The sequence below is a fragment of the Podarcis erhardii genome (assembly GCF_964252035.2).
Source record: "Podarcis erhardii genome assembly, chromosome: 3".
Taxonomy (NCBI): Eukaryota; Metazoa; Chordata; class Lepidosauria; order Squamata; family Lacertidae; genus Podarcis; species Podarcis erhardii.
Window position 1 is genome coordinate 11,246,750 of NC_138507.1, and position 26,998 is coordinate 11,273,747.

The following is a 26,998-nucleotide window of genomic DNA, read 5'->3' on the forward strand; positions in this document are numbered from 1 at the left end:
CGTGGCACCCCTGATCACTATTCAAGGCACCCTAGGGTGCCATGGCCCACTGGTTGAAAACCATTGCCGTAAGGGACAGCTGCATATTCCTGAATTGCAGGAGGTTGGAAGAGATCATCATGAGTGTCTCTTCCAACTCTATGAGTCTACCACTTCTGGAGGGTTTCCTGTGTTGGCCACACCTGCCCTATTGGATGTAGATTGAGAAATGCTTAGTGACAAGTCACCGACCCCACTCCTCTGCCCACCCAACGTTCTCAACTTTGACCTCTAAAAGCATGTGTGTGCATGGTATACCAAAATATTCTCTGCTTTCCCCCCTTCCAGAGTGACTTCAAGGTTAGAAAGGGCCGCCTCCACTTCATCCGTTTCTGCTTCGGTTGTGAAAACTTGTGACCCCGATGACAGTGTCAACTTGCTGATGTGGTACTACAGAAAAGATAACAAGATAAAGACAGAGAGTTGAGCAAGAGATGGTACGTTGGCTTCACATCCAGGAGGGATTTGTTGTGAGCTGGTAACAAAATCTTATGAAGCCGTCCTTTTAAAAGATGAATGCATTACAAAAGTTTCCTGCTTGGCAGGGGATTGGACTCGATGGCCCTTGTGGTCTCTTCCAACTCTATGATTCTATGAATGCATATGAATGTTTCGTTAGCCCCCAAATGGAAAATGAGCCAAGTCCCAACCAAAGAAGAATGGCAACTTAAACTGATGGAATATGTGCAGAATGCGGACCTAACATATAGAATAAGAGAACAAGAAGAACATATGTTTAAAGAAGATTGGAAAATGTTCGTTGAATATATGGGGGGAAATTGTGAAACATTTGAAAACGTGGCCAGCATTAAGATAAATTCTACAGTGTAAATAAGTTTTGATGGATGTAATAAGGAAATACTGAATGGTTTTAATTTATATAAAATATGAAGGGATTTATGTTATGCAAAATGAGCCATGGAAAATATCATTGATATTTTAAGGTTGTTTAAATGAATATTCTAAAATGTAAAACAGAAAATGTAATAAAAATTATACAAAAAGAAACAGGAAAAAATGTATGCATTAGATTTGTCCCATTTTTGGATCAGCTCTCAGAAAGTCTTAGTAACAACAGCCAAGCACAACAGGAGATTGGAGTCTCCTGTTTGACCAAAGTCTCCCATTTTAATCACCGTGTATTAATGGGAACATTGTATATTTACACCCCACCTGTCCTGCAAGGAGCTCGATACTCAATTCTGTTACCTTTCCATTTTATCCGAACAACAACCCTGGGAGGTAGGCTGAGAGACAGTGACTGGCCCAAGGTCACCCAGTGAACTTCATGGCCAAATCAGGCATTGAACCCTAATCTCCCAGGTCCTGGGACATCACTCTAACCACTATTTCACACCGGCTCTGTTTTATTGCATATTTTGACCATGGGCCTTAATATTTCAACATTTCAAGCAGATAGTTTTATTATGCATTTTAACAATGAATGTGGAGCCTCCCACTTTCTGGGACTCTGTTGCAGGGGCTAGCAGGACAGCTGCCTGTTTGTTTCCACTCTGCCTGCATTGTTGTAAGGAAAGCGGGGAAAAAAGTATAGAAACACTCTTCTCTCATCTGAAAGAAACTGATTCCTGTAGCACTCCTCCTGAAATGACCAATTGCTTGGAAGTGGCAAGCACAGAACAATGCTTTGAGAGGGATGGTCTTGTTTGCATTTCGTGTGGTTAGATTCGTTCTACCAAAGTGTAACTTGGCAGTTGCTGCCGTAAAAGACTGGGGGCACCTGTCAATTATTTACATGGGTCTCAACGGAGCTTGAAAGAGCCAACCCGTTAATCACTGCCGAGAGAGGCGGGGTTGGAGCAGCAGAAGGAAAGGGCTTGCAGAGAGGAACCAGTCTGAGCTCGGTTTATTGTGTTCGTGTCCTGGCAGGTGTTTGCCTGCCGCAAATGGGGAAACTGGTTTGTCAACTTGAGGATCAAGTACGTACCTGCAGCGCAGCAAATATGAAGGTTTCTTCCTCTGTGCAATCTATCTCCTCCAGCAGAATGGCCCAGCGGGCTTGTTCGTAGAGCTGGTTGATTCGCACCGCGTCGTACTGCCAGGAGAAGACAAACAAGGCCATGTTGTGTCAGAGGCAGCCAAAGCCTCTCAGCCAGCGGTGGCCAACATCTTGAGTGAGCCTGTCATTATGTACAGCTAAGCAGTGCGACACACAAACACACAATGCATTTCTAATAGGAAGCAAGCCTGAGTCAGACAGAGATAGTTGCAGGAGTGAGAAAACGTTAAAAGATAAGTGGAAATCTTTAATTGAATTCATGAAGAATAGGTAGAACATTAACGTTGATGAGACCTACATTGGCTCCCAGTACGTTTCCAAGCACAATTCAAAGTGTTGGTGCTGACCTTTAAAGCCCAAAATGGCCTTGGCCCAGTATACCTGAAGGAGCGTCTCCATCATTCAGCCTGGACACCAAGGTCCAGCTAGGGGGGCCTTCTGGCTGTTCCTTCCCTGCGAGAAGTGAGGTTACAGGGAACCAGGCAGAGGGCCTTCTCGGTGGTGGAACCCACCCTGTGGAAAGCCCTTCCATCAGATGTCAAGGAAATAAACTATCTGACTTTTAGAAGACATCTGAAGGCAGCCCTGTTTAGGGACGTTTTTAATATTTGATGTTTTATTGTGTTTTTAATATTCTGTTTGGAGCCACCCAGAGTGGCGAGGAAATGCAGCCAGATGGGTAGGGTATGAATAATAAATTATATTATTAGTTATTACTAGTTGTTGTTGTTGTTGTTGTTGTTATTATTATTATTATTATTATTATTGCCAGGTAGTGTGTTGCATTTGAGCTCCAGACCTGAGCTCAAATGCACCTCTGATGAGAGCCCTGCAACTAGGCATTTGAGAGTGACTTTCATCTTTCTTTGCACAGGAGAAAGAATCAAGCATTATCCTTCCCAAAGGTACATGGAAGCACAGCTTGGCTTTGGTCAGGATATAAGCAATAAATTATGATTCTTATATTATAATTACAGCAGTTTTTCTACGTGGTAAATTAGTAATGTGTTATAGTTATTGCATTGTGATATTTATAATACTGGTATTTATAGTTGTGGGAGATAGCAATGTATTATATAGATGGTGGAATTCAATGGAGTGCTGTGGAGATTGTACAGAAAGCACCTCTCTTCTCTTTCCTGGGATGTTCTGCAGTTTTCTGAACTCTCCAGAGCAGATTTGGGGCAGGTGCCTGGGTGGGTTTGCAAGATGCTAGCAGGAGTCATTGCACTGGCTTCCACTAGTGGAATGAGTTAGCTGAATCCAGTGCAGAGTTGGCAAGTGCCGCGAGGGGGGGGGGGTGGCAGCCCCTAGTTTTTCTATATTTATGTAGATATGCATTTGCTACATGAGTCACAGATGGCCAAAACTCAGAGAACAAACAGGAAACCTAGTAAGATCCTCGCAGTTCATCTTTATCCAACATGCCCTAAGTCATGACAGACCGTGAAGGGAAGCGGCGCTTTAAGAGTTACTTACTTTTGCATTCAGATCAAAGAAAGAATAGTACTTGAAGCGTAACAAAAGCTGGTCGTCCTCCTGGATACCTTGTTCCATAAGTGACCGAGAGGAATCTAACCACCTGAAACAGGACAGGAGACAAAGGAACAGAGCAGGAAGGAACCTGTTAATTTGCAAGGTGTCTGGGAGAAACAAGGAAGCATATAACCATGCAATCGGGGCTTCAGGCACTGTCTTCCAGACCTATCTGGTGATCCCGGGGTTTAAATCAAGAACTTTTGGCTGTATCACTGATTTTCAGCCTCCCTTCCCCCCCCCCCCGTAAAAAAACCCCCATAATACTGTAAGCTGCCTTGAGTCCCTGCCAGGGAAATTGGCAAGGCATAAATAGAGATACAGTGGTGCCTCGGGTTACATACGCTTCAGGTTACAGACTCCGCTAACCCAGAAATAGTACCTCGGGTTAAGAATTTTGCTTCAGGATGAGAACAGAAATCGTGCTCCAGCGGCGCAGCAGCAGCAGCAGCAGCAGCAGGAGGCCCCATTAGCTAAAGTGGTGCTTCAGGTTAAGAACAGTTTCAGGTTAAGAACGGACCTCTGGAATGAATTAAGTACTTAACCCAAGGTACCACTGTAATAATGATAAGCCTATGCAAGGACACACTTATGACCTATCCTGGCTTGTCCAAAGTGGCTAATCCTGATATCCAGCGGAGGAGTCTCTTACCCAGCATTCAGCTTTGCTTTGTCAACCAGAGTCCGCGGCTGGTACATTTTGGCAAGCGATTCCGGTGTGCAGTTCGAAGGGCTGAAGGCAAGGTTGTTCCAGCTCTGCTTGGCCAGAGGACTGTCACCAAACCAGGCAACTGCAGACGAGACAGGTGTCCCACTGACAGGATCATAGATGGGAGTCATGGTTTTGCTATAGAAGCCAGGGCTTGCTGAAATAGAAGAGATAAACAATTGAGTCTACAACAGCACAGCCAGTATCAAAACAAGGAAAGTGGCTTTTCCTAAAGCCTGGCTGATCTCAGAAGTGACCTTCTATAAAACAGGTATAGAGAACTCCGCTCTCTCCAGGCGATGCTGGACTCCAACTCCCATCAGCTCAAAGCAGAATGGCCAATGGTTGGGGATCATGGGAGTTGTAGTGACATCTAGGGGGGTGCAGGTTTGTCCCATCCCTGATGGGAGCTGCTCATGGAAATTGAAGAAATCAAAGTCTCTTTAAGGCTAAGAGCATACTGTGGTGAAGGAATGAGGAACGAGCTAGGTGCTCCCAGTTACTGACCGCATAATGTCTCTACATGCCTACTCAAAAGCAAGACCTATTTATTTCCATGGGGATTACCCTCACGTAAAGGGGTACAGAATGGCAGCCTTAATGCCATTTTTTAAAGGCTGTTCTGGGGTGGTTGGAGCAGGCGACTTTCACGTGCCCGGTACCCCAGGAACGAATTTGTATCAGCCAGAGCCTTGCTTTTCTGAGAAAGGCACTTTGTGACTCAGCTAGAGCAACAGCTCCCATGCGACTGCGTTTCATTAGCCAAGACTGCAAACTGTGTCCCTTCTTTCCCAGCCAGGTCCCTTCAGTGAATCTCCTTCGTTCCTCTTGATAGCTTTCCAGGATAAGTGGCTTCTAAGGCAAGAGATCAGTGACACAAGCCAGAAGACATTGCTGGGGTGAAGAGGAGCCCATTCCACCAAGAAAAACTCACTCCCTTTGATAGCCAATCTATCATACTACAACTGTCCCCTTTTCAGCAGGCTGATCCTGAGGGGATCTGGTGGGAGACTGAAATGGGAGGAACAAACTAGAGCAGGGTCACCATTTCTCAGGAAACATTTTCCTGATATACTTCCTGAGATTTTCCTTTGTCACGTTCCCCCACCCAAGTAAAGAAGGCTACACTGCAGACTAATCTCCACTTTTTGCTTGGTTTTTGTGTTTTGCTTGCTTCGGCAGCCACTATTTCCTACCCTTCCAATAGCCCAGAAGGATGCTAGGCCTGAGGCACTGGGGTGGATTCAAAATGGCGGACACTTTGCCAACAGCAGCAGAATAAACAAAGCCAAACTTGGTGACAGAGGCTGCCAATGGTGAGCCCCCACCCCTGGGAAACTGTTGAAGAGCTTCCCATCTCCTTGGAAAAACAGGACATAAGAATCCCGAGAGCTGTAGTTTACCCCTCACATCACAGCATCCTTAACACACTACAGTTCCCAGAATTCTTTGGAGGAAGCCATGTGTTTTAAATACATGGTGTGGATGTAGCCTCGGTCTCTCCTTCAATTTCTCTGCCCACAGAGGGGAGAATTTCAAGAGGCCATTTTGCGCACAGCTCCAGAGTTAAACTCCCACAGACAGATTGTTATCCCACCAGCTTCTCTCTCCATTTTCTCCTTGTTCAGCAGACTGAAAGATGCTCAAAGGCCTTCACTGTCGTCATCCAGCACAGCTGGCAAGAATTGTTACTGCGGAGACCATTGATTCCCTCCAGAATGTATTGATGCCTTTTTGGACTTGGGTACCAGTTTTTATAGGGACACGGGTGGTGCTGTGGGTTAAACCACAGAGCCTAGGACTTGCTGATCAGAAGGTCAGCGGTTCGAATCCCCCTGACGGGGTGAGCTCCCGTTGCTCAGTCCCTCTCCTGCCCACCTAGCAGTTCGAAAGCATGTCAAAGTGCAAGTAGATAAATTGGTACCGCTCTGGCGGGAAGGTAAACGGCATTTCTGTGTGCTGCTCTGGTTTGCCAGAAGCGGCTTAGTCATGCTGGCCACATGACCCGGAAGCTGTATGCCGGCTCCCTCAGCCAATAAAGTGAGATGAGTGCCGCAACCCCAGAGTCAGTCACGACTGGACCTAATGGCCAGGGGTCCCTTTACCTTTACCTTTACCAGTTTTATGGGTGTCACAGTGCAGATGCTGGAGAATGGTTTTGCCCTTCTTCGCCATAAAAAAAGTTTGAGAAACCACCCAGAGATGGAAAGAAGAACGAGTCCCCACCAGAGAGGAATGGGAAACTAAACTGTCAGACTATGCTAAGATGGCAAAACGGACTGGGAAGCTCAGAGACCAAGAAGAAATTCAAGAAAGAATGGGGCAAGTTTATAATTTATTTAGGAGACCACTGTAAGCAGATGAAAACATTAGCAGGATTTTAATCTCACTTGTAATGCCACAAATACTACGGATAATATGGATGGTTATAAAACATAGAATATGAAGTAATATGCAATCAGAAATGTTGACAATAAGACCCACAGAGGGGATGGGGGGGGTGTCTCGAGATTCAGAGAAATCTCATTTTACGGATATGTATTTGGTATTGTAACTACCGTATTTTTTGCACCAATAACACTCGCTTTTTTCCTCCTAGAAAGTAAGGGGAAATGTCTGTGCGTGTTATGGAGGGAATGCCCACAGGTGGCATGCCTACGGATTTTCCTCCTCTAAAAATTACGTGCGTGTTATGGTCGGGTGCGTGTTATAGAGCGAAAAATACGGTAATTTCCATTTGTAAAGTCAAATAAAACATGATTTCAAAAGCTAAAAAAACAGTTTGAAAAACTAATTCAGGTTTTGGTACAACCCCCATAATGCTCACCCACTACCGAAAGTAAGCCTTCTTATGCACTCAACACGTATTCCTTCCCTCTCTTTCCTCTATTGCTTGTGACAAATTGAAAGATCACAAGTGCCTTACTTACCAAATAAGTAAGTAAATAAACTCAGTAGTGTCTGTTGGGTTATTTACCTGGCAATCCCAAACTCACAGGAGAGTTGTTCAGATTTAAAATATCTTCTATGACTGGTTCTTTGTCCTTGTCTTTTCTCTTTTTCTTTTTCGCGTCTTCCGATGGTCTCAGTAGAGAGAGTTCTTCTGGCCGTCTGATACCTGGGACGGAGTTTTGGAAGGTAAAAATGGAAACATCTTTGAGGAGAACAGGCTGAAAAGGCTTCCCTCGTTTGTGCTACCTGAGCTTTGACAAATTTGGTTGAGCTCTTGCAGCCTTGCCTATGCTTACAATATTTCATTTGCAACCCTCCCTGAATAAATTTATTATATCAAAGGGCAGCACATACACGTTATGTTTCTTTTCCTCAATTTTTCTATATTAATAAAAGTTATTTTTAGGGGAGGGGGAAACCTTGGAAAGGAATAAAAATAAAATAAAAATGAACCTGACTACCTACGAGCTGGCAATTCAAACAAAATTTTTTTTGTGTTATTTTCTTTCCTTTTTCCCAATGTATGGGAACATTCTCCTTGCTTGCTTGACCAAGGTGCAGGGATGAGAACTGTAGCACTGAATCTCTGCATATGTAGAACAAACATGGTCTGATGTGTATGACTGACCCTATCTTATTTTGTCAGTCAACTCAAGCAATAGAACTAACTGCTGTACTGTAGCAGAAATACTGCAGTGTTCTGAAAACACAATCAATTGCATTAGGCGCTTCCTACTTTCCCTTCTTCTTTAATTACGGTCTTATAGCCAAACAATGCTTTTATTCTGTTAATTTGGTCGCACATATTCTCCCGCGGGCTGAACTAATTTATCTGCTCCATAACTGTTATTTGTGGTTAGGAAGACTGAAGAGCCAAATTCCAGTTGAGCAATATCTGGGGCTTTCATCATAGTAATTGTGACACTCAAGACAGGTTTACAGTCATGCGCTAGGAATTTAGATAGTGAATTGCACAGCTGTTAATATGGCTCGGGGTGACAAATTCCATCCCTGGGGAGCGTGCGCGTTAATTCACATGCCACAGGAGATGTGAACGATATGCACTACGGTCGTTCCGAAATTCATGGCCTTAAAACAGCCTTATTGCGTTGAGGCAGCAACCTCAAGCTGCCGTGTCGATACAAACACCATTAACTCTGTGAGATTTGTACCAGTAGGAAGATGGTGTGTTATCACTGCCATTTTGACAGTTTCAGAACCACTCCTCCTCATCTCTCTCTAAAGATAGATACCGTATTTTTCGCTCTACAAGACACGCCAGACCACAAGACGCACCTAGTTTTTGGAGGAGGAAAACAAGGAAAAAAATATTCTGAATCTCAGAAGCCAGAACAGCAAGAATGATCGCTGTGCAGTGAAAGCAGCAATCCCTCTTGCTGTTCTGGCTTCCTTGATAGCTGCACAGCCTGCATTTGCTCCATAAGATGCACACACATTTCCCCTTACATTTTAGAAGGGAAAAAGTGAGTTTTATAGAGCAAAAAATACGGTAAATAATTTTATTGCAATGGTGCATTCCATTTTTCTTTGCAAAAGCAAATCCAAAGTTGCTCGCCGTGGGCGGGTGTGTTGAAGTGTAAAGGGAGTGGGGTTGATTAAGTATGGGGAAGGATAGTTTGCAATGGGGTTGACAAGCAGGTGGGGCAGCGAAGCGAGCAGGGGGAGAAATCCTAGTGTGTGTCTGTGTATACTCTGTCTATCTGTCTGATATTCATCTCTGCTTCACATTAACCAAGGTATATATATGAGAGATTTTTTCTGGATATAATAGGTCCCTAATGTTTAGACTATACCCTCTTTCTTTTTTGAGAGAAAATGTTTCTATTCTTTCTTTCTTTCTTTTTGGAATAACTTATTATTATTATTATTACGTTTTTACATCAAGTTTAAGGTACATAAAAATAAAACACATAGAACAATACCCGTAACAAATGAAACAAACAAGTGTGGGACAATCAAATGTTAAATCAACAACAAGGTGCTTCCGTATCCTTGCCAAATATAGTCCAAAATCTTCCAAGAGTTGTGGGAGGGTGAAGAATGCCCTTAGATTTAAGTTATATGCTCGCTAAATAAAGGTAAAGGGACCCCTGACCATTAGGTCCAGTCGTGGCCGACTCTGGGGTTGCAGTGCTCATCTCGCTTTATTGGGCAAGGGAGCCAGCATACAGTTTCTGGGTCATGTGGCCAGCATGACTAAGCCGCTTCTGGCGAACCAGAGCAGCGCACAGGAACACTGTTTACCTTCCCGCCAGAGTGATACCTATTTATCTACTTGCACTTTGAGGTGCTTTTGAACTGCTAGGTTGGCAGGAGCAGGGACCGAGCAACGGGAACTCACCCTGTTGCTGGGATTCAAACTGCCAACCTTCTGATCGGCAAGTCCTAGGCTCAGTGGTTTAACCCACAGTGCCACCCGCGTCCCTCGATTAAATTTATATCATATGGCATAAAATTGATCTGCTTCCGGACCATTTCTTCGAGCCTTTACTTGAAAGGTAAGGTAAGGTTTTCCCTCAGAGCAATTTGCCACATTTCCTTATATTCTTTTTTCTTAGAATTCAAACCCAATTGTTCAACCCTCTGCAGCAATAGGAAATAAATCTGCCCAGAATCTAGGTGAGAGTTCTTCTGCTATCTTGTCCAAACTGCTTTCAGTGCAGGAATCTTTTGACGAACCCACAACCTTGAGATTAAAAGCCCCATGCTCTACTGACTGAGCTAACTGAGTCAGACACCCAACTCATTCATTCAGTGTTTCCTCTTTGGACTTGCTCCCCAGGCTCCTCACGGTCTTTGTTGCCCTCTTCTCTACTTATTAATTTATTTAATAGACTGCCCTTTATCTGTAGATCTCAGGGTGGTTCCTGCTCCCATTAGCCTTCTTTGAACAGCCGTGCCCAGAGTACTCTAGGTGGGGTCTGGCTTAGCCTACATATAGTAAAGGTAAAGGGACCCTGGCCATTAGGTCCAGTCGTGGCCGGCTCTGGGGTTGCGGTGCTCATCTCGCTTTACTGGCCGAGGGAGCCGGCGTACAGCTTCTGGGTCATGTGGCCAGCATGACTAAGCCGCTTCTGGCGAACCAGAGCAGCGCACGGAAACGCCGTTTACCTTCCTGCCGGAGTGGTACCTATTTATCTACTTGCACATTGACGTGCTTTCGAACTGCTAGGTTGGCAGGAGCTGGGACCGAGCAACGGGAGCTTACTCCATCGTGGGGATTCGAACCGCCGACCTTCTGATCGGCAAGTCCTAGGCTCTGTGGTTTAACCCACAGCGCCACCCACGTCCCTTTTCTACAGATAGAACCTCTGATCTAAAGAAGTGCATACAGCAGCCACTTCCATGCAACAAAGGATAACTGCTCCACAACATAAACCATAATTGAAATACCACCCAAAGCCGTCTGCAATGCAGCGTCGGGTGGAGAAAAGAGGAACACTGTTCCGAAAAGTAAAGAGGTTCCTGGGCTGTTTGAAAAGCTGATTGTAGATCACAACCAACCTTACATACCGTATTTTTCGCTCTATAAGACCCACCAGACCACAAGACGCACTTAGTTTTTGGAGGAGGAAAACAAGAAAAAAAATATTCTGAATCTCAGAAGCCAGAACAGCAAGAGGAATTGCTGCGCAGTGAAAGCAGCAATCCCTCTTGCTGTTCTGGCTTCCTTGATAGCTGCGCAGCCTGCATTCGCTCCATAAGACGCACAGACATTTCCCCTTACTTTTAAGGAGGGAAAAAGTGAGTCTTATAGAGCAAAAAATATGGTATATGGTCAGAAAGTGCTTATATAGATTCTAATAATAATAATAATAATAATAATAATAATAATGCACAGGTGAGGACAGGCTGGATTTCATTTAAATCAATCAATTTGATTTAAATCAATCACGATTTAAATCACTAGTCAGTAAGACTTGATTTAAAACATTTTTTTTTTTTTTACACAAAGACTCATTCTTGCTCGTATAATCTTAATATTTGCAACCAAATGAAGGTTTCATTTTTGGAATAGTAAATTTTCACAGTAGTTTTTACAGTTATACCAAAAATGACTGATTTGGTTATACTATTAGAAATACATTGACAGAAAATTATGAAATGATTGTGAGGTTAACTGTTCATATTTGGACAACTTTTCTGCAGAACTTTATTGGAAGGAGAAAAATAACCATTTCCTTAATAACAATTTAAACAATTTATTTAATTAAAACAATAAAACATTATAGCATATGTATCCATGTTTGTTAACTGTTGCATATATATATTTTTTAAAAAACCTTAGACTGATTTTTAGCACACATGGAAAACTTAAAACAAATCCTTATTTCCTGATGAATAGCCTTTGGACTATAATGTAACTTAAATAGAAAAATATCTTTAGAAAGATTTTTCCTCCAAAAGCATTTTATTTTTAAAATCCAATTTAAATAAAAAAAATCTGATTTAAATAAAAAAATCAATTTTTTTATTTGATTTAATTTTTTTTAAAAAAAATCTTAGATTTTTATCCACCCTGGGTGAGGAGGACCATATTTCCTTCCTGCGACAGCTCCACATGTGGTGTTGCTCTGTAAAATTCCCCCTGACCCTGGCAACTTGGAAAAGGTTTTTCTGGAGCAATGAGAGTTGCAACTGAAAGGTGCATGGATGAAAAGCCTTGGAGAATGCAGAGGAGACACTGCATGATGGTAGCAACTCTGTCTAGTATTGGGCTTTCATCCAATTAGCTTGGGATTAACCCACTGAAGCAAACAGTGGTGCCTTGCAAGACGAAAAGAATCCATTCCGCGAGTCTCTTCGTCTAGCGGTTTTTTCGTCTTGCGAAGCAAGCCCATTGACGGCTTAGCGGATTAGCGCTATTAGTGGCTTAGCGGCTTTTAGCGGCTTAGCGGATAAGCGGCTTAGAAAAAGGGGGGAAAAAGGAAAAAAAGTCGGAAAAACTCGCAAGACATTTCATCTTGCGAAGCAAGCCCATAGGGAAATACGTTTTGCGAAGCGCCTCCAAAACAGAAAACCCTTTCGTCTAGCGGGTTTTTCGTCTTGCGAGGCATTCGTCTTGCGGGGCACCACTGTACAGTGGTACCTTGGTTGTCAAACTTAATCTGTTCTGGGAGTCTGTTTGACTCCCGAAACTGTTCGAAAACCGAGGCATGGCTTCCAATTGGCTGCAGGAACTTCCTGCACTCAAGTGGAAGCCACGGAAGTCGCGCTGGATGTTTGGCTTCTGAAAAATGTTCACAAACCAGAACACTCACTTCCGGGTTTGCGGCATTCAGGAGCCGATTTGTTCATGAGGCAAGCCGTTCAAGTATCAAGGTACCACTGTATAAAATATCTATACACTGGTATCTCGGGTTACAGATGCTTCAGGTTACAGACGCTTCAGGTTACAGACTCTGCTAACCCAGAAAAAGTACCTTGGGTTAAGAACTTGGCTTCAGGATGAGAACAGAAATCGTGCAGCGGTGGTGCGGCAGCAGCGGGAGGCCCCATTAGCAAAAGTGGTACCTCAGGTTAAGAACAGTTTCAGGTTAAGAACAGACCTCCAGAACGAATTAAGTTCTTAACCCGAGGTACCACAGTACACAAGTAACATAGATAACTGAAGAAGCAACTCTTTCGTTTAATCACAGAAGCAGAAAGCTCATTCTTAGATCATCAAACAGCCTTAGGAATTATAACCCGCACCGAAGAACACAGGGCAAAATTTACCAAAGCCAGATGTTGTTCTGTTTCCATCCTTTGCAAAGAGTGGTTTCATGGGAAGCCAACCACAAGGCAAAAGATATGGAAGGGATTGCAATTGTGGGAAGGGACATTGGTCAATGGCAGAACACAGGCATTGGGAGGCAGCCTTGTCTGAAAACCTGCAGAACTGCTGCTAGTCACACTTCCGGTTTCCTGCGGAGCCGATTTGCAAGCGGGATTCAGCCCTCTGGGGAGAATCCAGCTTTTCGGGGGGAAACAGGGGTTTTGCAAGGGCGCCACAAGCCCCCCAAAGCCTCAGTAGGAAGATCCTGAGGACAGGATCCCTGCAAGCCATAGAGCGGTCTCTCCGCTGCCAAATAAAGCTCCTTTAAGGAGCAAAAAGAGCAGCGAGGACGCCATTTTCTACCCTCGAGAAGCGCAGCCTCAAGCTTGTTTGGCATAGCAGTAGACTCCAAAACACTAAAAAATCCGGCCTTAAGAGAGAATATTATGAAAATGATATACAGGTGGTACATGACACCAGTCAAGCTTGCAAAAATATATCATTTGCCCGACAATAAGTGTTGGAAATGTAAAGAAAATGAAGGTACATTCTTTCACCTTTGGTGGACGTGCCCAAGGATTAAGGCTTTCTGGGAAATGATATATAATGAAATGAAAAAGGTATTTAAGTATACCTTCCTGAAGAAACCAGAGGCCTTTCTCCTGGGCATGGTCGGCCAATTGGTGCCAAAAAAGGATAGAACTTTTTTTATGTACGCCACAACAGCAGCAAGAATACTCATCGCAAAGTACTGAAAGACACAAGATCTACCCACCCTGGAAGAATGGCAGATGAAAGTAATGGACTACATGGAATTGGCGGAAATGACTGGCAGAATCTGAGACCAGGGAGAAGAGTCGGTGGAAGAAGATTGGAAAAAATTTAAAGACTATTTGCAGAAATATTGTAAAATTAATGAAAGTTAAAATGATGTTGGATTGAAACGAAGTGGTTTTAGCAATAAGGTTAGAATGAATTTGCAAAAATAGACTGATAACAGATGAAAATATAAAGTTACAATGTGTTAAGACATTGGATTAAGATTAAAACAAAGAGGGGAAGGATTTGCTGAACTAATTATGTGAATTGGAATACAGAAAAGGGAGGTGTGAGGGGGTCAGGGAAATAAGTAAATGAAGTATAAGCTATGAAAAGATGGATTTGTTTTTAATTGTTTGTTTTTTCATATTTTGTATTCGTAACTTTTTTCTTGTATCTCTGTACTTTTGTATTTTTTCTTATTTTTTTCTAAAACCTTAATAAATATACTTAAAAAAAACAACCCACTAAAAAATCCGGATTTAATTGGCGAAACAAATAAGAAATGCATAAGAAGTGGTTAAAATGGTGGATCATCAGGGGTGCTGATGGAAGTCTAAAAAGATTGTATAAGTGATAAGTTTTGTGGTACATTTTATAATTTATATGTTAAAATCAATAAAAAAATTATATATATATATATGTGTGTGTGTGTGTGTGTGTATATATGAATGAACTGCTGAAGGTACTAAGTTAGAAGGAACAATTGTCTGACTCAGTATATAATGCATCTTTGTATACTACTAATTGTGTTAGCAACACATATCCAGGTCACCAAATAGAACAATTAGTTCAATTACTTACCAAGGGTCCTGCAGATGTCTCCAACTACCTTGAAGACCACAGACGAGAAGCTAACGTTCAGCCTCACCGTTTTCATGCTCGGCAGGCGAAGGCGCAACATTTTGTGCTGAACAGTGAACAACAGCTTGGCATCTGCTTGCACCCCATATTTATCCAGTGTCCAGTGAGTTTTTAGAAGCCAGCACTGCTTCTGCTCCCACCAAAGGGCATAGTCTGACCAGTCCTGCGACACTCCTGGGAAAAACAACAAAACCAAGCACGAGTATTAACAACCTGCTAAAGGTGATTGGTCAGGGATGATGGGAGTTGTAGTGCGATAACATTTTTAGGGCTGCGGGTTTCCCATCCCTGAGTTCAAAGAACAGGTACCATTATAAGCCTTCTTATGTAAACACGAATCCACCTGGCTCTACTTTGCACCTAGGCTGGTGAGCCAGATCCTTATTTTTCCCAATTCCCCAAGTTTGATAGGTAGCTGCGGCTGCCTATCTGTCTATCCCATGATGTCACCATGACCTCAAGTGACCTCTTTTCACCACATGTGGGGCATGACACTTGGAAGCCCTGACAATCAGCTGAAAGCCTAATTTGAAAGAAGGAAGAACAAGCCTTTGGTTGTTGCTCTTGTTAATCAACGAAAGCCGGAATCTCTTGACCAAACTTGGCCCTCCAGCTGTTTTTGGACTACAACTCCCATCATTCCTAGCTAACAGGACCAGTGGTCAGGGATGATGGGAACTGTAGTCCCAAAACAGCTGGAGGGCCAGGTTTGGCCATCACTGGTCTATTGCAAGTCATCCAAGCATTACTATTAATTATATTTATTTATCACTTGCTACAAATAGTTCCCTCTCCCTCTCTCACAAAGTGGCTTGCAATTTAAAAGCAAAACAAAACGTACAATACAAAATTAGAATGCAGCAAAAGATTAAAAGCATTGGGAGGAACTCAAGTGTTGCACTACTGAGTCATTCTGTCAGCGCAAACATTTCTGCTTGTCGCACAGAATAATCTCCCCTCTTCTCCCCATGCACACCATTCTGGGGGTTCTCCTGACCCCCACCCCAGCCCTCACAGCCAATTTTGGGGGTAGCGGGAGCCCTGTTGCACTAATGGGACTTCTTGTACTAACTCCCACTAATGCAACTATTTAGTTGAATCTAGCCCTTTATTAACAAAAAGGGTTTATCCTGCAATTGCTTAAACAGGACACACCCTATCCCCTCCCCCAAAAAACATGAACACCAATGAAGAGTTGTTGTATAGTGACACTTGAAGAAACTGCCCATATAAGGAAATTAACCAAAGTGTTCTGCTTTGGTGCATATACAGAAAAGTATATATTTTTGAACTCACTGATTTGTTCCACGAGCTTAAGCATCACTCCTCCAATGTGCAGATCTCCTGATACTTGAAGGGTGCTTTCCTTTTGCTCCCCTCCACACTGGTGATCGATAGCAACAATGAGCTCCCAGGAACTGGAACCATATTCATTCGACGAAGTCATATTGCTACTGAAAATCCCAGAGGCTCAAGAATGGAAGAAAAGTCAACATCTGTTCAGAAAGAAAGGAGGCGAAGGGGAAAAAGAGAGGCATTTTTTTTACCCGGCTGTAAAGGCCACTTCACCTAGTTTAGGACCAAGATGACTGAAGCCAACTAAAGATATCCCCATGAATGTTTGGCTGGTGCCTTCATTATATACCTTTAGGCTCCAGGTAAAAACATTCCTCTTTAACAAGGCCTTTGGCTGATTGATGTCCAATACCCTTTTAAAATGTGATGGGGGTGTGTGTTCTTGGGTTATTTTTGTTTCTGTTTTGATTATTTATTTTGTGTTTTTATATTGTGATTTTATGTTGTGAACTGCCCTGAAACCTGTGGGTATAGGGCGGCATGCAAATTTAATAAATAACAGTAATTATTTCTAAATAATTACTGGTTACAACCAAAAACATGGTTGCCATCAATTTGATTTGAATTAATTTTATAATTAAATAATTTTAGAATGTTGTATTATTTTATTGTTGTTAGCCGCCCTGAGCCCGGCTTCGGCTGGGGAGGGTGGGATATAAATAAAAATTATTATTATTATTATTAAATGATATTCAATAGTTCAATAGTTTTCAATGGGGATGCCTTTTCTGGAGAGATTCTGTGGATACATCCCTTTCAAAGCAATCCTTGGAATCTTCCCCCACCAATAAACAGGAACAACCACTAATTAAATTCCAAGGAGCTTCTATGAACTATTATTTTCCTGAACTCTATGACCCAGCAACAACAAAAGAAAATCCCCTGCTATCCATCAAACTCAATAAATATGCCAGATGTCTCTTGTTTTCAAGGTCTTGTCTTTTTCTTTAACACTCCCCTCCCTCCAAACACACACACACACACACACACACACACACACACACACACTCCCCCCTCCCAATAGTTTATTCAAGACTTGAAAGTCCATTAAATCTGCAATCTTTTAAGGTGCTCCTGTGGACGGATATTTTGGTGCAGGAAACCATGTTTGTTAGAGCAATCATCCTTATGGCTGTACATATTATTTAATCTGCTTAGAAGATTCATTCATCATCATCAATTGTATTTGATGATTTGACTACCCCTCATCTGAACATCCTAGAGAGGCTGACAACAGAAAAATACAAATTGAGAACACACAATACAGAATAAAACAAAAACTTATAACCTCCTTCTCACAAACACATTTAAAAAGCCATAGAGTGTTAATCAGCTGAACACCTGGTGGAGGAGAAGCACTTTCACCTGGCACCTAAAGATATGTAATGATTGGCACCAGGTGAGTCACCACAAGCAGGGAGCCACCACAGGAAAGGCCCATTCTTGTGTTGTGGAGGAGACACACAAAGAAGGGCCTCAGAGATTGATCTCAGGGTCCTCTGGTTGGTTCATATGAGGAGAGGTAGTCCTTGAGGTTTTGCGGTCCTGGGCCATTAGGGCTTTATAGGTCAAAACCAGCACTTTGAATTGGGACTAGAAGCTAATTGGCAGTCAGTGCAGTCAGGCTGGGATCAGTGCAATAAGCTCAAACCGTGAAGAAAAGAAGAAAAAGCTCTTCAGGCAGTGGACAAGCAATTATATCTATCTATCTATCTATCTATCTATCTATCTATCTAGGGATGCGGGTGGCGCTGTGGGTTAAACCACAGAGCCTAGGACTTGCTGATCAGAAGGTCGGGGGTTTGAATCTCCGTGACGGGGTGAGCTCCCGTTGGCTCAGTCCCAGCTCCTGCCAACCTAGCAGTTCGAAAGTACGTCAAAGTGCAAGTAGATAAATAGGTACCGCTCCGGCGGGAAGGTAAATGGCGTTTCCGTGTGCTGCTCTGGTTCGCCAGAAGCGGCTTAGTCATGCTGGCCACATGACCTGGAAGCTGTACGCTGGCTCCCTCGGCCAATAAAGCGAAAAGAGCGCCGCAACCCCAGAGTCGGTCATGACTGGACCTAATGGGCAGGGGTCCCTTTACCTTTACCTATCTATCTAGCGCTGGCTTCAGGGCAGCGTGGGTTGTTTCCCCGCACAGGGCGCTGAGCCAAGGAGGCACATAACAACAACAACAACTATATTTATATCAGTACCAGCTGAGAAGATCTGGAAAAAAGAAACTGTGCCTAAAGGAATTATTGTGAAACTAATAAATACAGTATTTAGTGGTGGTACCAAATTTTGTCCTCGCTCAAGGCATCATATTAAAGTCCAGCTCTGAGAGATACATATGCAAATGAATAAATCTTCTAAGTAGATCAAATAATATGGATAGCATATCAGTGTGTGTATATATGTAAATATGTGTGTGTGTGTGTGTGTGTGTGTATAAACACATGACCAAGACATTCTCTGATATGCTATCCATATTTTTTGATCTGCTTAGAAGATTTATTCATTTGAAAAGGAAAGAAAAAGCTCTCCCAGCAGTTTACAAGCACCTACCTATATATGTGTTTGTGTGCTTTTAATGTTGTACATTGTTCTGGGATCGTTTGATAAAGGCGGTACATAAGTTGAAATACACACACACACACAAAGTATATGTATATATATACTATCTCTCTCTCTCTCTCTCTCTCTCTCTCTCACACACACACACACACATATATATATATATGGAAGCTGGGAGGGTCTACTAACTCCTGTGGGCGGTAAGCGTTAAGAACTATCTTTAACAGAGGACTCGATTCAGATACTTTTTGTATTTGTATTTGTTTTTTGTTTACATTAAGTTTCTAGATCACGACAAAAGCTTTAATGATAATCTAAACAGCAATACGTGCGCACGGCCTCCTCTAGTGCCTTCCTAAGGACTGGCAGACTGGCTGCAACTCTCGAGTCGCCCGCTTCCCGCCCTCTGGAAGTAACCCGCGCGCTCCCACTCCCCATAGCATAGCAACGGCGCAGGTGTTCCCACTGACTGAGCTGCTCCGAATCGCGGGCTTCCCTTCCGCAAGCAGCCTAGGAAATCGCGAGCGCGCTGGCACCAGCCCCGGCCACCCGGGCTGCCCCAGATCCCCACCCGATAAGTCTTTGATGGTGCCCAAATCCACGCGCTACTCACTCGCTCCTTCCCAAGCCGGGCGCCGTCTCTGCTGCTGCTGCTGCTGCCGCCGCCGCCTCTTCCCGTCCCGGAGGAGCCGCTGGGTGCAGGTCCCGACAGCGCCAGCCCAGGAGGTGCCTCCCTCCTTCCCCGCCAGCCCCACCCTCCGAGGCGGCGGGGCCCCGAGGAGCCGGCGCAGATGCGCCGATGACCTGCGCTCTCGTCGGGCCCCGTGCGCAAAGACGCACGCCTGGCCCGGACGCGAGATTCCTCAGTCTCCTCCCTGTCTGGCACCGGCAGGCAGGCAGGTAAGAACAAGCGAGCGCGCCGGGCGGAGCTTCCTGCAGACGCCTCGGCGAAACGCACGCGGGTCTTTCCCAGCGTCTGGCTGGAGCGAAGAGGAACGGCGTCGAAGCCAAGGAATGCGCCTCCTGCAGTTCTCTGCGCGCTGACTCCGAAGGAAATTGCGCTGGGGTCAAGGAGTAGGCTTGTTGCTCCCCGGTAAGGATGCGCATCAAAGGATGGGGCATCAATTTTTGGCCTAGCTCAAGACACCATATTACCAATCCCACCCTTGTTTTGAACATGAAAAGCTGCTACAGAAAGGATCAATTACACAATGGATATGGTTAGGCAGCATGACTGCTGCAGTCACGAAATTAAAAGACGCCTGCTCCTTGGGAGAAAAGCAATGACAAACCTAGACAGCATCTTAAAAAGCACAGACATTACCTTGCCAACAAAGGTCCATATAGTTAAAGCTATGGTTTTCCCAGTAGTGATGTATGGAAGTGAGAGCTGGACCATAAAGAAGGCTGATCGCCGAATAATTGATGCTTTTGAATTGTGGGGCTGGAGGAGACTCTTGAGAGTCCCATGGACTGCAAGAAGATCAAACCTAACCATTCTTAAGGAAATCAGCCCTCAGTGCTCACTGGAAGGACAGATCGTGAAGCTGAGGCTCCAGTACTTTGGCCACCTCATGAGAAGAGAAGACTCCCTGGAAAAGACCCTGATGTTGGGAAAGATGGAGGGCATAAGAAGGGGACGACAGAGGACGAGATGGTTGTACAGTGTTCTCAAAGCTACCAGCATGAGTTTGACCAAACTGCGGGAGGCAGTGGAAGACAGGAGTGCCTGGCGTGCTCTGGTCCATGGGGTCAAGAGTCGGACACAACTAAACGACTAAACAACAACAACAACAAAGGATGCGCATGGTGGAAGCGTCGTGGTCTCCACTTCCCCATGTGCACATGTTGTGTGCAAGAAGAGCCCCTCTGTGGATCGGGCCACAGTTTCCCATCTCAAAAATGGCAAACTAGCAGAGGGAAACCCCCAAAGCAGGGGTGCAAACTTGAATAAAATATGGGAGGCGGCAGGTAAGCCCCTCCCTGCATAATCAATCACAAGATGTGGGGCACGCATACTATCAATGACAATGCCAATCAACTGGGGGGGCTGGTCCCCTCATATTTTATTGGGGGCCCTGAAATGAGCTCTGCATCTAGGAGTTGGCTCCTATGTCCCAAACACATACAGTGGTACCTCGGGTTAAGAACTTAATTCTGGAGGTCTGTTCTTAACCTGAAGCACCACTTTAGCTAATGGGGCCTCCTGCTGCCGCTGCGCTGCTGCTGCACGATTTCTGTTCTCATCCTGAAGCAAAGTTCTTAACCCGAGGTAATATTTCTAGGTTAGCGGAGTCTGTAACCTGAAGCGTATGTAACCCGAGGTACCACTGTATATAGAATTATTAAAAAGTTATTGTTCTGTATTGTTGTTTTCAGCTAAACAGCACAGAAAAGAAATACATCCTTCTATGAAGTTCAAGAGCTGTGTTACTGCATTCTAAGCAATGAGCTGCTGTGCAATTTCAATACATTCAGAACTTTCAAAATGTTTCCTACCAGACTAAAACCATACATTCTAAACTGAGGAAACAGCATTTCCCGTAAGGATACTAAATAATCTGCTTGTTCCAATGATGATTGCAGAGGGAAAACAAATGTCTACCTAAAATATAAACATAGCTTTACTTAGAACCTATCATTTCAAATGTGTGCTGCCCCAAGTTTTTGGTGTTCTAAATGAATCCTGATCAAACAAGAGGCACACTAATTCGACAACAGTTGGTTCCCTTCTAATTTATGCTAATAATGGTCCAATATGCTTAGCTAATGACTTCATATTCACATTATAAAAAATATTCATATTCACTATAAAAAAATGAAAGAGTTCCAGTGATAGGTCTATGGGAAGCTCAGGTGTATACAGTGGTACCTCGGGTTAAGTACTTAATTCGTTCCGGAGGTCCATTCTTAACCTGAAACTGTTCTTAACCTGAAGCACCACTTTAGCTAATGGGGCCTCCTGCCACGCCGCCGGAGCCCGATTTCTGTTCTTATCCTGAAGCAAAGTTCTTAGCCTGAAGCACTATTTCTAGGTTAGCAGAGTCTGTAACCTGAAGCGTATGTCACCTGAAGCGTATGTAACCCGAGGTACCACTTTACAGTGATAAATACAGATTTCTAAGTTCTGGTTGTTGCAACAAAAACAAATAGTTTTGTGGCAGCTTAAAAGCCCAGTAGGTTTATTGCGACACATAGGCTTTCCTTATCCTGAGCCAAACCATTGAGTCATCTGGCTCTGTATGATCTACATTAACTGCCAGCATTCCTCAAGGAATTCATGCAGTTCTTTCTCCCAGTTGTACCTGGAGATAAGGTAGGGGGAAAAAGAGAGGTAAAGGTAAGGTAAAGGATCCCTGGACAGACTGGCCACTGTGTTCTCACATGGATGTGTCCCACTAGAAGGAGAGACAAAGGCCATTGTGATGTCATGCTGATGTTGAAGGAGAAAGAAAGTGGCCAATGTACCAGCCCACAACTGCTGTTCACCTGAATAACAAGAAGACACTGCCCGGCACGCCAACACATTGCTCACCATGTTCATGAGAATTATGTCCTTTGCACCTTGGACTAAACTGGGGTTTTTCTTAACTTGCTTTTACTCTCCTGTTCCTGCATATTAGGTTCCCTTACCAGAGGTCTATAATAACAAGGTAATGAATCAACCACATTTATTTGTACACAAACGGTAGGTAAAGGTAAAAGATAAAGGACCCCTGGATGGTTAAGTCCAGTCAAAGGTGACCATGGGGTTGTGGTGTTCATCTCGCTTTCAGGCTGAGGGAGATGGCATTTATCCGCAGACGGCTTTCTGGGTCATGTGGCCAGTAGGACTAAACAGCTTCTGGTGCAACTGAACACTGTGATGGAAGCTAGAGCACACAGAAATGCCCTTTACCTTCCCATCACAGTGGTACCTATTTATCTGCTTGCACTGGCATGCTTTTGAACTGCTAGGTTGGCAGGAGCTGGAAGAGAGCAACAGGAGCTCACCCTGTCAAGTGGATTTGAACCACCAACCTTCTGATCAGCAAGCCCAAGAAGCTCAGTGGTTTAGACAGGGAACTTCTCTGCATGTCAGGAATATATCATTCCACTGAGCCTTTTCCCACTGCTTGCCAACAGCTGACAGATATATCACACACTTATCTGGAGAAAAATAATATTAGTAACAATAACAACTGTTACATATACTCTACTTTTCAGCTAAACTGTGATCGAAGACCATAAAATGCAGGAGAAGTAGGACTGTGACCAAGCCCATGGTACTGGTGCTTGCCTTAAAACAGCTAGGAGGAGTTTAGCTGACGCTTTGTTGCTTTGTCTCCACTGATGCTGTGTTTTCATATAGGTAAAGAAGCAATGCTGCAAAAATAACATTTAAACAGTCTTCAGTGCTCTTTCTTCCAGAGGAGACCAAACTCTGGTAGCATCCGCTCTCCTCCCAGCCCCCCGGAGTCTTACCACAAGTCAGTTAGTTAGAAATGTAAGGAAACTAAGAAAAGCTAAGGGGAACTCTAGAGTGTCACTATTTTGTGGGATGGCGCATACCAGATATCCAGGATTAAAGCCTTCTGTTGTCTAGATCAGGCTTCCTCAACCTCGGCCCTCCAGATGTTTTTGGCCTACAACTCCCATGATCCTTAGCTAGCAGGACCAGTGGTCAGGGATGCTGGGAATTGTAGTCCCAAAACATCTGGAGGGCCGAGGTTGAGGAAGCCTTGCCTAGATTAACAAACACACATTTTTTAAAAAAATGTGGGATTTTTGCAGCTGGGATGTGAAGAGTGTGGGAGGCACAAAAGATTAATAGGAAGGCCTATAAACACCCTACAAGCAGCTCAGGTTGAATGTAGGATGAATTCTTCTTGTTATATAGTTTTCCTGTAAACAAAACACAACAAATGCTCACTAAAGACCTGTCACAGTCTAACTACTGTGTAAGCTTTGGGCAAACAAATCAGGATGGTTGTTGAGTAAACTAACCCTAATGGACTCCATTTTTCAAAACAGATGAAAGATCATGGAGTTGTGGGGTGAGGAAGAAGTTGGTTAGAGAGCCCAGGGAAATATTTGGGACACTGGACAAGAAGATTCCTATAGCTCAGATTATGGACACACTATACCTTTAAAACACATTCAAAGCTCATTTCCCCCCTCAAAGAATTCTGGGCACTGTAGTTTGTTAACGTTTGGTGGGAATTGTAACTCTGAGGAGTAAACTACAGTGCCCAGAAGAGAAAGAAATGTGTTCTGGATGTGCTTTAAAGGCATAGTGTATAAGCAGCCTCACACTACACTAGACTTAATGGCCTTGCTTGTTATGTAATTGTAAGCTCGTTGTGCCAACCCAGGCTTCCTCAACCTCGGCCCTCCAGATGTTTTGAGACTACAATTCCTATCATCCCTGACCACTGGTCCTGCTAGCTAGGGATCATGGGAGTTGTAGGCCAAAAACATCTGGAGGGCCAAAGTTGAAGAAGCCTGTGCCAACCCAACTTTATCGGTCTGAGAAGGCTCAATCCTATTGCAGGCCGGAGAAGTAACATGAAGATACAATTGCTCTGTTTAAGATCCCAACCCTCACGGTACATATTTGTTAGAGAGGATTTCAAGGCAGAACAGGGCCAGTCCAAAATGTTTTGCTACCTGAAATGGAGCAGCATATAGCACCCCCCCAAAAAAATATTGAGGTACAGAGTAGTCAAGCATGGGGCTTTTTTCAGCTAGAACTCACTGGAGTTCTGGCACCTCTCAGGTGGATGCTATTGCCATTGTAAGAGAACCAAGGAGGTGTTGACAGCGAGTTCTGGCACCTCTTTTCCTAGAAAAATAGCAGTGTTCAAGTTGTTTTGGTCCCCGAGACACAAAGTCCCACAAGCACTGTCATGGTCTGAAGCTCAACATCAAAAAAACAAAGATCATGGCCACTGGTCCCATCACCTCCTGGCAAATAGAAGGGGAAGAAATGGAGGCAGTGAGAGATTTTACTTTCTTGGGCTCCCTGATCACTGCAGATGGTGACAGCAGTCATGAAATTAAAAGACGCCTGCTCCTTGGGAGAAAAGCAACGACAAACCTAGACAGCATCTTAAAAAGTAGAGACATCACCTTGCCAACAAAGGTCCGTATAGTTAAAGCTATGGTTTTCCCAGTAATGATGTATGGAAGTGAGAGCTGGACCATAAAGAAGGCTGATCGCCGAAGAATTGATGCTTTTGAATTATGGTGCTGGAGGAGACTCTTGAGAGTCCCATGGACTGCAAGAAGATCAAACCTATCCATTCTGAAGGAAATCAGCCCTGAGTGCTCACTGGAAGGACAGATCCTGAAGCTGAGGCTCCAATACTTTGGCCACCTCATGAGAAGAGAAGACTCCCTGGAAAAGACCCTGATGTTGGGAAAGATGGAGGGCACAAGGAGAAGGGGACGACAGAGGACGAGATGGCTGGACAGTGTTCTCGAAGCTTACAAACATGAGTCTGACCAAACTGCGGGAGGCAATGGAAGACAGGAGTGCCTGGCGTGCTCTGGTCCATGGGGTCACGAAGAGTCGGACATGACTAAATGACTAAACAACAACAACAACAGTATTGATCCAGAGCAGATTCCAACGTATAGTAAGCAGAGTAAAAATTTAAACACATTGCAGGATCCCCAAAAACAGACCAGAGGCAATTATATTTCATCCAGCAGAGCTCTACTGCTATTGAAGGAAAGATGAGCATGATGGTCACAAATCCAATACATTCAGGATTGCCACTGTCCATAAGAAATCCAGGTGCAGCAGACTTAACTTAAACTTACAATAGCTCATACAGTGGTACCTTGGGTTACAGACGCTTCAGGTTACAGATGCTTCAGGTTACAGACTGCACTAACCCAGAAATAGTACCTCGGGTTAAGAACTTTGCTTCAGGATGAGAACAGAAATTGTGCTCTGGTGGCGTGGCGGCAGCAGCGGGAGTCCCCATTAGCTAAAGTGGTGCTTCAGGTTAAGAACAGTTTCTGGTTAAGAACGGACCTCCGGAACGAATTAAGTACTTAACCCGAGGTACTACTGTAACAAGACTAAAACTTAACACTAAGCATACAGAACCAGACAGAAAAGAGATAGAAAAAGAAAGTAAGTTAAACCCAGGCTCCTTTTGGCCCTACTATTATAGTCAGCATGACCTTGACTGAAAGAGATAACAGAAACAGTTTAAGCCAGCTGTACTCAGCTTTCCATAAGGAATAACCCAAATACAGTGGTACCTCAGGTTAAGTACTTAATTCATTCCGGAGGTCTGTACTTAACCTGAAACTGTTCTTAACCTGAAGCACCACTCTAGCTAATGGGGCCTCCCGCTGCTGCCGTGCCGCCGGAGCACAATTTCTGTTCTTATCCTGAAGCAAAGTTCTTAACCCGAGGTACTATTTCTGGGTTTGCAGAGTCTGTAACCTGAAGCATTTGTAACCCGAGGAACCACTGTATCATGAAGCTTCTTCCACACAGAGAAGCTTCTAGAAGCTTCCAGAATTAAGTAGAATAGGAACAATATCTACACATCAGATTGATACTTTCTGTACTAAAAAACGCAAACTGACACTCCCCCCTTCCGTTCTCTGGTAGCCAAAGTACAACAGTAATAAATTAAGCCATTACTTGCTACCCAAATCTCCTGCTTAAGGTAGCCAACATGGTAGTGCAATGTTATGCCCTGACACACAACAACACACAAGAAATGATCATATGGCTGGATAACCAATGAAAATCCAGAAATGTCTGCATGAAGTCACCAGTGAGTAAACATGAGATGTGTGTGGCTGGACGGAATTCTTTCTCTGATTCAAAGGAGATCAGTAATACAAGCAAACGTATCACAACAATGTGGAGTTTCCTATGCAGTCTGGGTTAATGATTCAGATCTTTGTCATGCTTCCAAACATGAATCCCCAAATCCGGGCCCTGTTAGATGGCAATGGAATCATTTGTCATGCTCAGAAAGGTCTCTCGTTGATTCAGCTTCCTGCAGACCTTCCTGTAATGTGTCATGGATTGATAGCAGTGGCAAAAACAGGCATTCTCTCTATGGGTAAGAGTTCAATAGCGAACCAGAAGCGTATTGGAGAAGACTGGAAAATAATCTGTGGATTTTTATATGCCAGCCATCTGATTGGGTTGTCCCAGCCACTCTGGGCAGCTTCCAACATACATAAAAATATAATAAAACATTCAGCATTAAAAAAAACACAACTTCCCTATACAGGGCTGCCTTCAGATGTCTTCTAAAGATTATATAGTTACTTATCTCCTTGGCTTAGGGTGGGTGTCACATAACTCCATATCCTCCAACATTTCTTCGATGAAAATGGGGGTGTCCT

The 26,998-nt window shown here is 43.9% G+C and overlaps 1 protein-coding gene across 1 annotated transcript in view; it reads right to left on the reverse strand.

Moving 5' to 3' along the window:
- The window catches only part of FERMT1 (FERM domain containing kindlin 1), a 42,588-nt gene extending 23,153 nt beyond the window's left edge, over nt 1-19,435 (reverse strand). The window contains exons 1-8 of the mRNA XM_081855557.1: nt 19,245-19,435; nt 16,015-16,214; nt 14,659-14,892; nt 7,282-7,422; nt 4,248-4,461; nt 3,539-3,641; nt 1,988-2,095; nt 298-429 (exon numbers count right to left, since the gene is read on the reverse strand). Of these exons, the coding sequence (XP_081711683.1) occupies nt 298-429; nt 1,988-2,095; nt 3,539-3,641; nt 4,248-4,461; nt 7,282-7,422; nt 14,659-14,892; nt 16,015-16,165 (1,083 nt within the window). The 5' untranslated portion in view covers nt 16,166-16,214; nt 19,245-19,435. The remainder of the gene's footprint in view (nt 1-297; nt 430-1,987; nt 2,096-3,538; nt 3,642-4,247; nt 4,462-7,281; nt 7,423-14,658; nt 14,893-16,014; nt 16,215-19,244) is intronic.
- Between the last annotated feature and the right edge of the window lie 7,563 nt (nt 19,436-26,998).